The sequence below is a fragment of the Chroicocephalus ridibundus genome, chromosome 2, assembly GCF_963924245.1.
Source record: "Chroicocephalus ridibundus chromosome 2, bChrRid1.1, whole genome shotgun sequence".
Classification (NCBI taxonomy): domain Eukaryota; kingdom Metazoa; phylum Chordata; class Aves; order Charadriiformes; family Laridae; genus Chroicocephalus; species Chroicocephalus ridibundus.
Genome location: NC_086285.1, coordinates 7,059,713 through 7,076,113, shown reverse-complemented (window position 1 = coordinate 7,076,113; position 16,401 = coordinate 7,059,713). Strand labels below are relative to the sequence as shown.

At 48.0% G+C, this 16,401-nt stretch overlaps 1 protein-coding gene across 1 annotated transcript in view; it reads left to right on the top strand.

The window, feature by feature from the left end:
• The window catches only part of ACVR2B (activin A receptor type 2B), a 103,959-nt gene that overhangs the window by 85,289 nt on the left and 2,269 nt on the right, over positions 1-16,401 (top strand). The window contains exons 4-10 of the mRNA XM_063324353.1: positions 3,481-3,590; positions 4,936-5,087; positions 6,563-6,706; positions 7,811-7,954; positions 8,861-9,009; positions 12,707-12,821; positions 14,354-14,492. Coding sequence (XP_063180423.1) covers positions 3,481-3,590; positions 4,936-5,087; positions 6,563-6,706; positions 7,811-7,954; positions 8,861-9,009; positions 12,707-12,821; positions 14,354-14,492 — 953 coding nt within the window. The remainder of the gene's footprint in view (positions 1-3,480; positions 3,591-4,935; positions 5,088-6,562; positions 6,707-7,810; positions 7,955-8,860; positions 9,010-12,706; positions 12,822-14,353; positions 14,493-16,401) is intronic.

Genomic DNA, 16,401 nt, shown 5'->3' with positions numbered 1-16,401 from the left:
TAGCAAAGCTTTGATAATTCTGGCATGCGTTGAGAAACGTGTCCTGTACCATCAAATGAAGAGCAATATGTTCTTCCAAGAGCATTTGGCGATACAAAGGAAAGCTTGGAATCGTTTGAAGCTCTCTAGAAAAGCACAGATATCTGGGGGTGTTTAGAGGTTGAGATATTCTGGCGTTTGTGATGTTGCAAAAAGTTTTCATTGTTGTTTGGCTGAGTTAAGAGACGGGCCAGGAGAAAGAGTGGGGCAGCAAAAGCAATATGCGTATTTGTGTGTCGCTGCCTGTAGCGAGCTGAAAAGGAGCGGGGTTATGTAGTACGAAGGCTCCAGCCTCATTTAATAGCTGGGAAAATAAACTAGTCGTTTCTCATTTCCCTTGATGCAATTCTACAGAAGGGAAAAGAATTACAGCTGGAGAAAACAGCCCTCTGAAGTTTCACAGTTTAAAGGATAATGTTCAGTAGCTCGAGACTCGGTGTTTCTGTTAGAAAAGCCCACAATGACCAACCAACCAACCCAAACCCACCCCTTTCAATAAGGATTAACAGAAGATAAACTTCAAGGATTTTCCTTGATATAACACCGATGTAGGTTGATCTCACCTTTGTGCAATTCCCAGCTGTGCATCTCTGTAGCTTCTCATTCCGAAAGCGTTAGGACATCTGGTCCGAAGCGGTGGGCTTAAGCTGGGACTAGACTTTGTCCCATGGCTGGAGAGTTTTCTCCCTTCAGTGCTGTACACTGTCCCTGCTTCTGTGCCCGTTGTCTCAGCTCATCCCGACTGTGAGTCGTTCCTCATCTTCCTTCTATTATTAGCGCCGGGGTTACTTTCCCACCACACCTATTCCCTTGGCAGTTGCGTAGCCAAGCTCTATATATAGTGAAATTTTTATTCTTTCTCGATAAATCAATCCTCCTCGGCCCATTAGTCATCTTAATGCCGATCCTTCTGAGAACAGAAGGTCACTCGAGTTTCCTACTTCCAAGCAGAAGTGTTTACTGTAAACAGATTTCTCCTTTCAGTGCCTGCTCTTGTATACAGTGACACTTGTATTGTCACTGAGTGTCTCTGTGCAGGGATGTAGTGGTTCTTAAACTTTGTCATAATGTGTTGCTCTCTTACAACAGTAAAAAGTTTCCAGGGCTCCTCACAAGCCTTTTCGCAGCCCTGAGGTTGAGCACCCATTATCCTGCAGCCTGATTCTTCAAAGCCACAGTTCCAGGGCAAAGCTAAAAGATCTTCTGAGAATTAACAAACAGCACAAGTGTTGAAAGCAACATTTGAAATAAAGGTTAGCTTTAATTAAATAAAGGATGTTTAAATGGAGTCTTTTTTTTTTTTTTTCTTTTTCCTTCCCTTGAGCGCCCTCGGCAGTACTTCATGCAGGTAGTGTTGCATCCTGAGATGGGAGAAATGGCTAAAAAGATGATTTTTCAATCAACGGCGCTGTGCTGTTGCCCTTTCTGTCTCTATCGTCGGCAGCTTTGGGTGCCGAGCTCCCGGGTGCAGCCTCCGGAGATGCACCTCTACCTGTATCTCCAAGCGTCCCCCGAATGCGGGGCACGGTCCCGCTCTGCCGGGCTGCAGCTCCGCTCCGAGCACGTGCTGCTCCCGGCCAAGCGCCGCCTCCTCGTCGCTGAGAGGTGGAAAATGCTGGAGCGCGAGGGTTGGGACGCTGAGGGTGATGGCTCCTTACTCTGTTCTGTATCTTGAGGAAACAAGAACGCGGCATATGTACATTTAAGGCTATGGGAAAAAGGTGGTGTTTAAAAATCGCCTTGTGCGCTCTTCCTTCATGCACACAGCCCCAGCGGAGAGGTCGTGTTCACGTTCCCTCGAAGAGCACGTGAACCGCTACGAAACGTGCCCTCGCTGCCGTAGAAAAAGGTGTCGTTCTCTCCCACCGTCTCATTTGTAATATTTGCTAAGTATAACATGTCATATGTACCTGGATGGCTGCCCTGAGCGCACACCAACTCAAAGACAGGGATAACGAATTGCAGATGTGGAGTAGGCTCTTTTCCCTCATTAGCTTGATTTCTTAACCAACAGATTTAGCAAAGGATGTGTTTTCTATTGAAGACTCCAATACCGATGCCGTTAAATCCAAACGGCTTGTTATCTGATTTCACAAAAAAGCATCTGGAAGCATTGCTTAACTTGTTGAAACATCTTTGTTCATTTGAATAAGTCAAATAGCTGCTTTTTTTTTTTTTGTCTTTGAAGTTTGAAAAAATAAAAGCCTGAAAAACGAACCAAGCGCTTCCCAGCGGAGACCTTGCAGGAGACATTTCGGCTATAGCCGCTGTATTTTTTTCCCCAAAAGAAACGAAGCATCGAAAACTGCCCTGTGTTATGATTGAAGAGAGCCCTTTCCGTTCTTCTCGTGGCAGTATGTCAGTGATACCACGGAACGGGAGGCTTGGCATGGGTTCATAAATGAGTAATAATGTCAAACACATAGGATTGTTTTGCTACTTCCTCCGAGCGGTCGAAGGAAGGAAGTTATGCATATAATTTAGCTGGGCTTCAGGAAATAGTTTGATACGGTTCTCTGCGGAGAGCAGCTCCGCAACCCTAACAGCTAAAAGCAGAGGGTATCGTAGGAAAAGGTGGCAGGGAAGGGAAGCGGGCATTTAAGAAAGGGAAAGAAATGAAGCGCTGGAGCACTGCGAAAATCACTGCACGTCGCTTTTGGCGCTGATCTGCGGGAGAGGGAGGATGTGCAGAAGTGGAGTTGGTCTGATCCGCGGAAGTCCCCTAACGCCCTGCACGGTGTAGAAGGAAACCTCGGTGCTGAGAAGGCCGTGGCGCTACCCGGAGAACGGGCAGATACGAAAAACAGGAGCTGCAACCTGATTTTCGTAAGGGCTTTTGTGCAGGAATAAGTTTTTCAAAGGAGAAGGAGACGGCACGTGAAAATTAAACTTTTAAAAACAACCAAAACCTGCAGCCTCCCTCCTGCCTGCAGCGGGACTGTTGTCGCTGCTGGTGTCTGGTGTCCTTCTGGTGCGTATAGCGATGCTCGAGGCTGGGAGAGCCTTGAGCCTCATCATACGCACTTCATGGTACAATGTTTAATTGCATGATCGAATACTCCTCTCCCCTGGCAGCGTACATACAGGCTGTGGGAAAGACACTGTCTGGGGAACGAGGCATCACTCCATCGTTTTTTGGCTTCTCGTTCAGTTAGCGGCGGCGACCGTTATTTATTACTCGCCATCTAATGCCTTCGGTACCTATGGAAGCATTTGTTTCCTTTACGGTCTTTTCAAGGGTCTTTGCTATCCACTGGGGTATTTGAGGGCCAAGTTGTTTTCTGTAAGTGGAGATGACCGATCCGCGCGGTGTGACAGCAGGAGAATTGCGTGGAGAAGACAATTTGGGGCAGGTCAGCTCCCAAAAACAAGCGGCAGGAGTTGGCTGACGTTGTTTTTTTCTCTTCCTTTTGTTGCCGTGTCTGTCCCTCCCTGACGCAGGCAGGAGTGCGTAGCCACAGAAGAAAACCCTCAAGTGTTTTTCTGCTGCTGCGAGGGCAACTATTGCAATGAGAAGTTTACCCATTTGCCTGAAGTCACCGGCCCAGAAGGTGAGTGACTGGGTGAACAGGGCGAGTTGGGGTCCCCTCCTCTAGACCCAGTCTGTGATGACTTTGGGTTGTTGCACGTTGAGCAAAAAAATCTATTGGACAGGACGCAAAGTACCTTTTTGGTTACAAAAGTCCGGAAATCCTCTGCTGGGATTTTTCAAGTATAGTTTTTTAATGTTGTTTCACGCTGTGGGTAAAGTGTGTTGTACCAACACCTCGTATACCATCGGAAAGGATTAGATTTTCCTCACGGTGGACATTCACACTGGGCTCTTACAGAGCAAAATCCCACACAAGGGGAAGAGGGCGGTGTGATTTATACAGTACGGATCAACTCAAACTCTTAAAAGGTATTTGACACCTTCTTCATTAATTGTCATAGTGGGCATCAAGGATTTTTACATGCGATTGGTCTTTTCTTGGTCTGGGGATTGAAAGGGAATGGGTACGCGTGTCAGCTTCCGGAGTTTGTGGATATACTTCAAGGAAGAAAAGTAATAGCAGGTCCTTCTTCAGAGGCTAATAGAAAAATGATGATTCTTTTAGCTGTAGGCTTGCTAAAGCATCATTCAGTAGAAATTATGAAAGCAGGTGGATCTTTTCCTTGGGATGGTTTATTTTGCTATCAGCTACCTGCATTTACTGAGATATTCCAGTAGACCGTTATCAGATTTTCCTGGGCTTTCCTGTTAGGTTTTTAATTGTTTACATGAGTTTTATTATCTCCTGTTATTAATGTACCCGTAGCAACCTAGTAGCAAATATTCTTTCTCTCACAGTTTTTTGTTTAATTTGGCAAGTCTTGCTATTTTTTCCCTCCCTGTCTCCAACATAGCAACATGGCTCCATTTAGTATTCCCATTGTTTGTGTCTCAACTGCACTGATGTAATTTGGAACAAGAACTACTGTGGGAATAGCACATTTGATTGTGGCTCCGGCAGCATTTTACTAAAAACTGACATCTTGTCAATCACTGTAAAAGGCAACGCAACGCTGCGAGGGATTTCGTGCTCGCTTAATACATTGGGAAGGGTTAAGAGGAGGAAATTTTCTGCTTTTACGTATCCCAGCAAGAAATACCCATCTTAAATAAAGGTCAGGTGGAGGCCCGGATTGCAAAGTGTGGTTTGGACCGTTGTAACTCCATTGGTAATAGCCATATGGAAAAGAGTAAACCGCGGAGCTGTATGAATACTGTTGGATGTGAGAGGACGCGCCAGTGAGCATTGTTGACTTTGGAGTAGAAGGAAGGATGGGGTTTAGTTGCGTCTGGCTGTGTAGCTGACAGTGCTGTTGCAAGCCTGAAGGGTCCTTTCCCTCGTTTACCCTGCTCTTTTCTCGCAGTCATCTACGAGCCGCCGCCACCAACGCCCTCCCTGCTCAACATCCTGGTGTATTCGCTGCTCCCCATCGCTGTCCTGTCCATGGCCATCCTCTTGGCCTTCTGGATGTACCGTCACCGCAAGCCTCCCTACGGCCACGTCGACATTAATGAGGTGAGGGAGGAACCGTGGGCTTCTCCAAATTGCTCCCCTGTATTTGGATCTTACAAAAGGCACGGAGGCTGCTCGGTGTATAGAATCATAGAATCACAGAATGGTTCAGGTTGGAAGGGACCTTAAAGATCATCCAGTTCCAACCCCCCTGCCCTGGGCATGGACACCTCCCACTAGACCAGGCTGCTCCAAGCCCCATCCAGCCTGGCCTTGAACGCTTCCAGTTCCACTTGACCTGTTCCAGTGTCTCACCACCCTCAGAGTGAAAAATTTCTTCCTGATACCTAATCTAAATCTGCCCTCTTTCGGTTTGAAGCCATTAGCCCTCGTCCTATCACTACATGCCCCTGTAAAAAGTCCTGCTCCAGCTTTCTTGTAGGTGCACTTCAGATACTGGAAAGCTGCTATAAGGTCTCCCCGGAGTCTTCTCTTCTCCATATGTTCACATCCACTTTTGCTTCACTCTTATCAGGTGGCCTAACTTTTCTTCTCTAGCTTTTTGAAGTTGGCCTCTGTGGCAGTATTAGCGTCCCCTATTAGGCTGGTGGGTTTAGATGCGGTTATCACCATGTCTGAGATCCCTAAGGGATGGAGTTACACAGCCCTGCTTGGTGGCTACCCTTCTCCCCAAACACTCACCCCCCCTGCCTGATTTCAGCCGACTTTGCAGAGGAGCAGAGATCATAGAGATGATAAAGCTCCTGCCGATGGGGTGTCGGGAGATGTTTTACGAGCCATCAGAGAATGCAGGCAGGCGGTCATCCTCGTGGCCCAAAGCTATCGGGAACTGGTCCTTGCTGGCTCTGCTATGCCTTGAGCCTTCTGGTATCTTCTGAAGGGCTAAGCAGCCACCTCTCCCTCCCTCCTCTGCCCATTACAGCCCATACTGTGAACCTTTCCCGTCTGAAAGCAGCTAGGACAGAGCTCCAACCCCACGCGTCCTGCGGGGTTGCGTTGTTCTCCTGGACAAATGCAGGGTTTAAACAGATATGATCTTTATGACGCTGACAGGCCTGTTTGCTGCCCATTGCCGGTGTTATGTGAAACGCGCCTAATGAAGTGCAAAGCAGTGGGAGGTTTTAGGTGTAGTTGGCTGTTGGGTCACAAAGATCAAAAAGTTCCTACTTTTGGCAGGAGGTGGCCTTGAGGTCATTGGTGTTTTACAGCCCAAAATAGCTCTTGCTTTGAAAACCTAGGAGAATTCAGGTTTAGCCCGAGGATGGCAGGCAGTAGTTTGACACACAAAGTGACACTGGGAGGCGTAGATTGTTCTATATGTTCTATACAAATACCCTGCAAAGCAAGATAGGGAATTTGGGGCTGCTCTTGCCGCAAACTGTACATCTAAATAATTTGCGTGAAAGAAAATGTCACTTCTTTACGCCTCTTTCCCCTCACGCAGTCTCTCCATCCCTCCCCATCCCTTTGTTTTACAGTCCAGCTTCAGCTGGTGACAGTGTTTTTCTCTCGTGCAGGACCCCGGCCCGCCACCCCCTTCTCCCCTGGTTGGCCTAAAGCCTCTGCAGCTCTTGGAGATCAAGGCGAGGGGACGCTTTGGCTGCGTGTGGAAGGCTCAGCTGATGAACGACTACGTAGCAGTGAAAATCTTCCCTATTCAGGTGAGAAGGGCATTGCATTAGATTTTCACTTATCGGGCTTCCTCACCGGTGCGGAGATGCTCTAAGTGCCTATGGAGGTGTTTTTAAGACCATAACAAAGATGCATTTGGACTCTTCTGCTGGGGGGAAAAGTTCAAGGACCCGCCCTTCCTACACTTTTCTCTGTGTTATCGCATTACTAAATGCTTCCTGCAGTAGTAGTTGTTGCAAGAAGGGCAAAAACCAAGCCCGTTTTGAAATCTACAGGGTATTTTAACTTTGCTGCAAATGTCCGTGTTGTTAAAAGCCCAGCGAGGCAGCACGCAGCTGCGGTGCCCCGACGTGCGCACAAAGGACCAAAGCCCCGGCTTTGTGCATCCAGACCCATTTGTAAATCCAGACCCGAACCTAGCAAAGAGTTTGCAGCTTACAAAGGCTCAGCCCCGTCGCTGTGAAAGCTAATTGCAGTGCAGCGTTTCTGTCAGCTCGCATCTTCTGCTCTAGGAAACCTTTGAACGCTCCTGACTTGACTCTCTAGGAACTGCAGATGGAAAGAGTAAAGCAATCAAAAGCCAAATGAAAGAAGAACGACCGGAACATCTTTGTGCTCCTCTGCTAATCTCCTCCTTCGTTAATTTTTCGCCCCGTATTTGTTGTCATAGCGTTGCTAAAGGAGATCTGCACATCTTCTGTCCAAGCCAGCTGTGACCTGCTAGTAAATATTCAATGGAGCCTAGATTAGGTTTTGCAATCGTAACAATTACAGCTACGAGGCAGATCTGGGTGCTGTATGCACAGGCTTTATTCTTGCAAGCATCCTTAGGAAATCTTGACAAATCTGATTTCTCAGTGAGGCTGGGGTTGGATTCCTCCCCCCCTCCCCACACAGAGGTGCTTTAGGAATAGCCGAGGATCATTTTGGAGAAGGAAGACTGAGAACAGCAACTTCCAGTCTTTCCCCAGCGTCTACCCTTTAGGAAAAAAGCCTCCTTTTGAAGGGACACATCACATCCGAACGCCGGAGGATGATATTAAGAGGAACGTGAGCAGCTCTGACTGAGCTGAAGGAGCTGCTTGCTTTAAAGGGAAGTGTGATCTTTGATGGTGCGTTTCTCCCTGCTTTAGGATAAGCAATCTTGGCAGAGCGAGAGGGAGATTTTCAATACTCCTGGCATGAAGCATGAAAACCTTTTGCAATTTATTGCGGCAGAGAAAAGAGGGACAAACCTAGAGACAGAGCTCTGGCTGATCACAGCTTTCCACGACAAGGTAATGTATCGTTGCACGTACATTTTGGGAAGACAGAGAGGCGATGGTTGTGAAGTAGCAGGATTTGGTGTCTAATATTCGCCCAGAAGCTCCCCTGTAATCTATCCAGGCTGTCCCTGGTGAGCCATGGCTCCGTGGTAGTGAACCGCTCTTGCTCCCTTCATTCAAAGGCTCTTCCTTTAGCTTTCAAGGCTCTCCTACGCAAACAAAGGATTGATAAAGGTGGGACGTGGGGAGAGGGAGAGCCACAAAAGGCCACAGCTCATGTCTGTGGTGGTCACCATCTCTTAACACGCGTAGATGAGCACGTGGGAGCCGGGGGTCGCAGACCGTCGCCGTCCCAACTCGCCCCTTACAGATGGGCTCCGTGTTTGCTTTTGAAGCTCGGGGCGTATCTCCCATTTCATGGATTGCTTTAGTTATCAAACACGACTAACACTTAAAACAAAACAAACACGCACAAATCCGGGGTTGAGCCAGCAGCGTTATCCCTCTGTTTAATCCAAGGTCTACTCAGTCAATCATTGCCGCAACCAGCTGATACGCTGCATCACCTTCTTGCATGGAAGGTTTTCCCCTTTCTCAGGTTAGGTGAATTGCTCTGTTTTGAGATTATTTTGTCCCTTCCTTATCTCCCTGTCCTTCCCTGGCAGATTAGTAGATTCCCTTTTGGACATCCAGATATTTTCTGTGCTTTCAAAGGCTGAGGAGTCATGAACGCTTCTGGGTTTTATTTCTTCTTTTCTGCTTTCACTAGAGATTCCCCCCCTTGCCCCCACCCCCCCCGTTAAATCAAGGTTCAGATTTCTCAAGCACTCATTAAAACCTTTTTCTAAACTGATGAGTTGGCACATCTGTCACATAGCAGGATCTGCGATTAAGAACATACGATGTCCTGTTTCGCAGGGCTCTCTGACGGATTACCTGAAGGGCAATATTATCAGCTGGAATGAGCTCTGCCACGTTGCAGAAACGATGGCCCGTGGCTTGTCCTACCTTCATGAAGATGTCCCTTGGTGCAAAGGTGAAGGACACAAACCTGCTATAGCACACAGGTACGGCCTCTGTCGTTGGTGCCATTCAAGTGCTGTGTTCAAATGTTCGCGACCTGTTTGAAATGATGCTGTTGAACGGAGGAGGAGATTGTGCTTTTAGGAATTAAATGCCTTTTAACCCAACAAATCCTAGGCTAAGACAAGAGTTTTTTTCACCCACGTATGAAACGGCGAAGGGCAAGTGAGCGTCTTCTCTGCGAAACAGTCAGTGTGGTTGGTTTATGGCGAATGGTTTATGGTTTGTGGCAAATGTCTGAAGGGTAGGTAGGTGCTTGCCTCTTCCATCAACTCTTCTCTTGACACGTATTGGGAAGGGAATCCTGGTTCCTGCAGAGCTGCTCTTTGAAAGGACCGTACTTGATAAATCACATTATAATCCGTGTGTTTCTATGGCCATACCAAGATTTGGGCCCTATTTTTCCCTAAGCGTTTTAAACTGATAATTCCGCTGTGTGTCTTCCCACAGGGCTTTTGATCATTAGGTAAGAAATGGAGAAACTGCGGAAATGCAGAAAATGGCTGCTGTTTATTCTTCACAGTGGTTTTATAGTGCCCGTATCACGCCAGCATGCTTATAAGAGACACCAGGGGAGACTCCGGGGTGCCTCGGAGACCCCTTGGCACCCGCTTCAACCCACCTGGGTGGCAGCACCGTGGGGACAGTGGGAATCTAGAAAGAAGTGGGTTAAACCATCCTCGTTACACCAATATTTATTGTAGCCCTTCTCCGCAGTCCCACGTTGCTCACCCTGGACTAAAGCATCTCTACCGAGCGGTTTGCTAGTGGCATGGCAGGAGGGGGGAGTTCTCCAGAAGGGATTTATGTGGGCTACACGCCGTAATCCGTGGCCGTATTCCCCCACCACCCACCGCATTTCATCTGGGAGGGACTTAAACCCCCCCATCCAGCTGCAGCAATTTGTGCCCGATCTAGCGGGGCCGGATAATCCCTGGGGTTGCAAGGGTTGTCCCTGCCCCCCAAAACAACCCCCCCTCCCCGAACCCGAAGGTTTCTGAGAGCTGGGGGTTGTTGAAAGAGCCTGCAGCTGCCTTTGTGCCGCTCCTGGAGCTGACCCCTGTGTCCCTGACATTTGTCCCTGTGGAATAAAGGCAGTGGTTTAGACATGAAAATTCCTGAGGGTGGGGAACAGAGAAAGGCTATAGAAAGGCTTTAAAGCAACAGATCGTGCTCGTTAGTGTCCCCATCCATTTAGCAAATGATAAAAGATGGAGAATGCACCATTTGTGTGAATTTAGCACAGTACCTATGGAAGAGGGATTTCAGGACACAGGGGATTTCCCTTGGATTACCCCACTCCTTTTAGTTTTATTTTTCTTTTAAAAGAAAACACGAAATACATTTTTAAAAAGGGGGGGGGGGGCGGGGGGTGTGTGTGTACTATTTTTGAGCGGCTTCACAGGCTGCGTGTGAAGGTGGGACCCCGAGTCAGTGCTGGGCAGGGGTTCAGCTCACTCCTTGCTGGCCCCCGGCACTAGGAGGAGGATTAAGGTTATGGGATCACTTGTTGGTGCGAAAGTGCCCCCACGTGGAAGCTGAAAATAAAATCTCCGGTGTCTGAATCGAGTTAACGCGCCCGAGGTTCATAATCCGCTCACTCTCTTATTCACTAGTTTGAAGGATAACATGGAAAAAGGTATTTTCTTCTTTCCAGGCCACTTTCCTTTATCCGTGACCATTTTAGGATGGTCTAATGCATGCGGCGTTGGTGGGAATTCTACCTGGCATGGCTTGGATCGGGTCTTTCCCCCTGGCCTGGATACGTTTGCATTGCAGCTCACATTTGCCACTTCAAGGTGGTTTGTGGAAGGAAGGAAGGAAAGGAAAAAATGAGGGGATATATGGAAATAGGGGGAAAAAAGAAAGCGCAAAGGGAAATCTCTACATCACATAGGAAAATGTAGTAGTTAACTATTGCATGCCCACGGAGCAGGGCAGGTGAACCACAGCAGCAAACGCCCATGCAGTAATCCTGCTTTACGTCTCGCTTCCCTTTGGAAAGGTGTCGTTCGGGCAGACCGTCTAATAATTTCTCTGCGGTCCTCGTTGAGCCACTGTTCTGCAAAAATCTCGTGCACAATCTGGAGGGCATAATCCCTTAATGCTGACCGAGCAAAGAAGTTTATCTCTGTCATTAGATGACGGCTGTTTTCTAAGCCTGTGGGGAAACGGCGATAGCATGGAAGCTGTCAGCCTCTAAGATGACAGGTATTAGGGAAATGGTGGGTTTTCTGTGTAACGGAGGGGTATAAATGTTTTGCAGGCTCTGCAAAACTGTGCTGTGTCCCAGAAAACCCCGTGTGTCCCCTTGAGGTGAGGGAGGCTGGTTTCTGCTGGGGTTCCCTGGCTCTGTGGTGCTCTCCAACTTCATACCTGCTTCCCCCTCTCAATCCGCAAGCCAGAAATTCCCACCACGCTGTGTTTAGCTTAGAAAGGAAAAATCCTTTCTTCTGGTTTGTTTTTTTTTTTTTTGTTTGTTTGTTTTTTAAGCTCAGAATCGGGGGCTGGGTGGTACAGGATGATTTTTGCTTGCGGTGCTTTGAGCTGGTGCCCTGGCATCCAAGGCCGCAGCGAGCAGTCCTTCTCTGTGGTCCAGCAGTTTCTCTCTTCCCAAAGAATTTTGACAGGTCTCTCTAGTGTGGACCAATTGTATCTGCCCTCATTAATTATTTTGTGCAGGCCTGCAATGTCCTGCAATCAGCAGGGTCACTGAGTGAATTGATGATAGGGAAATTATAATGCTGAGCATACAGGACAATTGCCATCTGCTGTCTAAGGTCTGTAATTTAATTACATTGCCAAACATTCCTTTTCAGATGAAAATGCGGGAAGCCCAGGGAACAGGGCTCCACTGGTTAGGCATCTCGACCCTCCTCCACCTCCCGCTTTCCAGCCCCTGCAGATTTACCTGAGCTGCCCTGAAACGATCCCGCTGCAGCACAGGACTGACCCAAATGTCCCCTTAATGCCACCTTCAAGCACAGACCCACCGCCTCTACTGCAAATGCTCACTCCTGCCATCAGCTGCCCGGTCCCACCCCGACAGGTCGTCTGAGTGTGGGCTCACCCCCTCCCCTGCTTACTTGCCAGCCCCCTGAATTCTCCTGGGAAGGTCGGTCGGCGATTAAAACATAAGCGTAATAGAAAACTATGGCAAAATCTGTTGGAGTGTGTAGTCAGGGTGAACAGAGCCCCACCGACATCTGCTCATTTCCAGAAAGATCACATTTTGTAGATGGGAGCAATCCGCCTTACCAGGATAAAGAGTAAATTCACCCCCTCAACCTGTCTCGCGTTTCTTGGTGGGAGCGAGAAATGGAAGAAGAGCCCAGAGGCGGGGGTCTAGAGCTGGTGCTCAGAGCAAGAAATAGTGCCTTATAGCGCCTGCTCTAATTAAAACACCCCCTTCGTGCTACTCCTTGCTTTTATTTTGAGGTTAATTCACCGTATAGTGGGGCTGTCTGCGTGCCGGGCAGCCCAGGGCTGCTTGGTTGTGTTTTAGGGACACGGGGAGCAGCCGAATTTGCTAGCGCTGGCCGTGCCGGGCAGGCGGGGAAGGAAAGAAGGAGCTGATTTACTGGGGGCTGCTGGGCCTATAGACTTACAACGTGTCGCGATTTGATTTAGCCGCGTGCCGTAATAAACCCTTCCCAAACTTGCTTTTCGGCTTGTCCGTAGGGACTTCAAGAGTAAAAATGTCTTGCTGAAGAACGACTTGACGGCAGTGCTAGCCGATTTCGGACTCGCCGTACGGTTTGAACCTGGAAAACCTCCAGGGGACACTCACGGACAGGTAATCATTATCTTTAACAATAACATTTTAAAAAGTTGGGCTTGCCGTAGCTCCTCGGGAGTAGGGCGGGTAATTTGTATAGATGCATTTAATTCTCTTTGAGATATGTGTTTTCCATAAAAGCTTGTGCTCGGACATAAATTCCAGGAGCTGCTTTGATCTGGGTGAGTCGGGAGAGTGCTCGGACCCTCCCGACGGGCTCCCCCAGCCCCGGGGACAGGCGGCTTCTTGCTTTGTACCCGGGACTTGCTGACTCTTTATTGTCTCGGCATTAAATATTAATACTCCTAAAATTATTCATTTATTTTTAAGAATTCAGCCAGGCTGGCTGCTTGGGTGACCTTTAGCAACGGCAGATCTTGCGAGCTGGCCGAGCGCTGCGTAAACAATTTACTGCGTTTTTATGGGTTCTTAATTTTCTGCCTTGGCGTTGCAGCGAGCGGCCCCTCGTTCTGCTCTCGTGCCGGGCCACGTGCCATCCCCTCCGTGTGCCTCTGGGGTTTTTTCAGTGCCCGTCTCCAACGTAGGCTCCCTTTGTACCCTTACCTCAGAAGGAGTGAACGCTTTTCTGGGTTATCCCCCTCCAGTTTTCCTCGTTTTGCCCTCTTTTTTTTGACTTTTCCAGTATTTTCCACACCTTTTCACATCCTGGCTTCCCCCTGTCCCCACAGCCTCAGGTAACCTCAAGAACAGATGAGAATTTCCTAAAGAAAAATATTATAAAGGCATTTCAGTTCCCATGTTGAAAAGGTGCTTTTGCCCTTGCTCTCCTCGCTACTCTCCTACATTATGGGCTGTAATTCTGCCACGTATATTACCACAACTACACGAGGAGCTCAGTACGGCTCTACCTGGACTAAACACAACAAGATCGGCACTATAGTGGGGACTGAATCCCTTCAAAGCAAGACGGGGTTTTTTCCAAACCAGATCATGGCAAGCCAGGGCCCTGTAGACTTTGCAGCGTTCATCCTGTGGATGCAGGAGACTTGTTTTATCCAGGGCTGTCAAACCAACACCTTTTCCTACCATTTCAGGATATATCAATTTTACTCCTCTTTTTTTTTTTTAAAATAATATATTTAATTGTTTTTAGTGCAAGGGGATTGAACTTTCAACGACTATGATAACCAAGTCCGCCTTGACCTCAGGGTGTTTTGCCTGTCTCCAAAGACAGCTTTTTCTCATGCGGCGTGTGGTGCTGGAGCAAGATGCGGTGGGACGCAGGGAAGGGAGGATTTCGTCCATCCTCACTGTGCCGCGCTGCATTTAAATTAGACCTGTAGCGTACGCTGAATGAATATCACACACGTAGCCATGGACTTTGGCTCTTTCCTTCAGGTAGCCTATCTAGGCTCGAGTGACCTTAATGAGAATCTGCGTCAGAAAAAACAGTCCCCGTTTTCCCTGTTTTCCAAGTGAGGTGTAACTTTAGCAGAAGCAGCCTTAAGGCTAATGAAACCAGCTGTCGCTCATCTCCAACCAGCGGAGCCCCAACTGGAACGTAACTTGAGTTGTTTCTTTCTCTGTAGGTGGGAACAAGGAGGTATATGGCTCCCGAAGTGTTAGAGGGAGCAATCAACTTCCAACGAGACGCCTTCCTGAGAATAGACATGTATGCAATGGGACTGGTGTTGTGGGAGCTAGTCTCCAGATGTAGAGCAGTTGATGGTAAGAATAAAGATCGTCTCTTCCCTGGGGAGGGCTCTGTTTCAGCATGGTTTAGCCGTACAGAGAACGGGCTTGGCTTTGTTTAAAGAAAAATAATAATCAGTTTTTACTAAGCATCTAACCTGTTTTTCGCTTGCTTGTTTTCTAACATAAGCTGTCGTCCTCTGTAGGTAATAACCTTTATAGTGTTCAAGTCTCACAGTGCTTTTAATTATGCTGGTTACATTGCAAATTGGCTGAGAACACAGAGGGAGGAGGAGCAGGTGATTCCTCCATCAGCGGTTTGTGTCCTTTAGTCCTGAGCCTGCTCTGTGCTGCTCTCCGTGGCACTCTGCATTCCTGCGTGTGACCAAGGCAGGCTTTGAGCGCCGGAGAAGAGCCGTGCTCAGCTCGGGCTTTGCTGTCCCACCTCACTTCTGCAGGGCAGTGTGGTAGCCTGAATGGAAAGCCCAGAATCATAGAATCATAGAATGGTTTGGGTTGGAAGGGACTGTTAAAGGTCATCTAGTCCAATCCCCCTGCCATAAGCAGAGACATCTTCAACTAGATCAGGTTGCTCAGAGCCCCGTCCAACCTGACCTTGAATGTTTCCAGGGATGAGGCATCTACCACCTCTCTGGGCAACCTGTTTCACCATCCTCATCGTAAAAAAATTCTCCCTTATACCTAGTCTAAATCTCCCTTCTTTTAGTTTAAAACCATTACACCTTGTCCTATCGCAACAGGCCCTGGTAAAAGAAGTGAAGCACCATGGTGAAATAGCAGGAACACGGGGCTGGAGGGATCTTCTTGGGTCAACAAGGCCATTTCCAGGCTATCATAAGTCATTAGGTATTAATCTTTGACTTTTGCTGATCAAGCCCTCTCTCAGCAGTGGGCTGAGTTTGTTGTTCCTTCTACAACTTTGGGAGGTCTCACTTTCTCCTGGGTGATCCAATAGAATGAACTTTCATGCAGTCCTCTTTCTCAGAGTTTTAATCTTAACATAATGCTGCAAAATGGGGCATCATTTCTGTCCAAGTAGCACACCTGCTCTTTGGTGCCACCCTTGCCGTTTGCAGGACCTTGCCGCTAGCTGGGGAAGCGGTCATGTTGTTGTAGTAGCTCTAAGGCTGCTTGCTCCAACTTCTTTCTTCTTGTGTAGGTAGAGGTGCTCTGGACTGAATATCAAGTTCAAAAATTAATAGTGCCTCACCCAGACTTCAGATGTTTTTGTTAGTGTTACAGTGGGACCGGGGAGCTCGATTATAATTAGGATGTCTGCGTAGGTGTGTGGTAAGAGAAGGTCTTTTCTTTAAAAAGTTACTATCTAACCAGATAAAATGCTGGAGGAGCAGGGAGGTAGGAGCACAGCGGGTTGAAACAGTAGTACCCAGATCTCTCATGAAAGAATAACCCTTCTCTGTGAGGCCCCACAAATATCCACTTGGATTTTTGCCTGTCGTGTTTGTGATCTCCTTCCAACTCTTCTCAGGCAGCAGCTGGCCAAGATACTCCAGGTGCCATACACAGCACCATTAAATCAGCGGGAAGGCTTCCTTTGGGATGACGGGGAGGTACACTGAACCTCTTCGGCACTTCTATCTCAGAAGCGATGTGTAAACAGCAGATTTGGCTTGGGGATCACCAGTGCAGCTCTTCATAGCTCTGATTCCTCTTAGAGGAAGAGGAAGGGAAGGTCCTGAGCGTTATTGTGCTATCCGTTGGAACGAGTGTTTCAGTTTGGTTTAGTGACTGGCATTGTGTCAACAAGAATAACGATAAGCTGTTTTAGCGATTTCATTTTTTTTAGAGTACCTAAACATCATGTTGTTGGTGTCACAGTTCATGACCAGCTAAAGTAGTCAGCTCTTTTATTTTAGTCTGGAAAGGCCCTCTTGAAGCATCACCACCCTTGAAAGAGGTCACT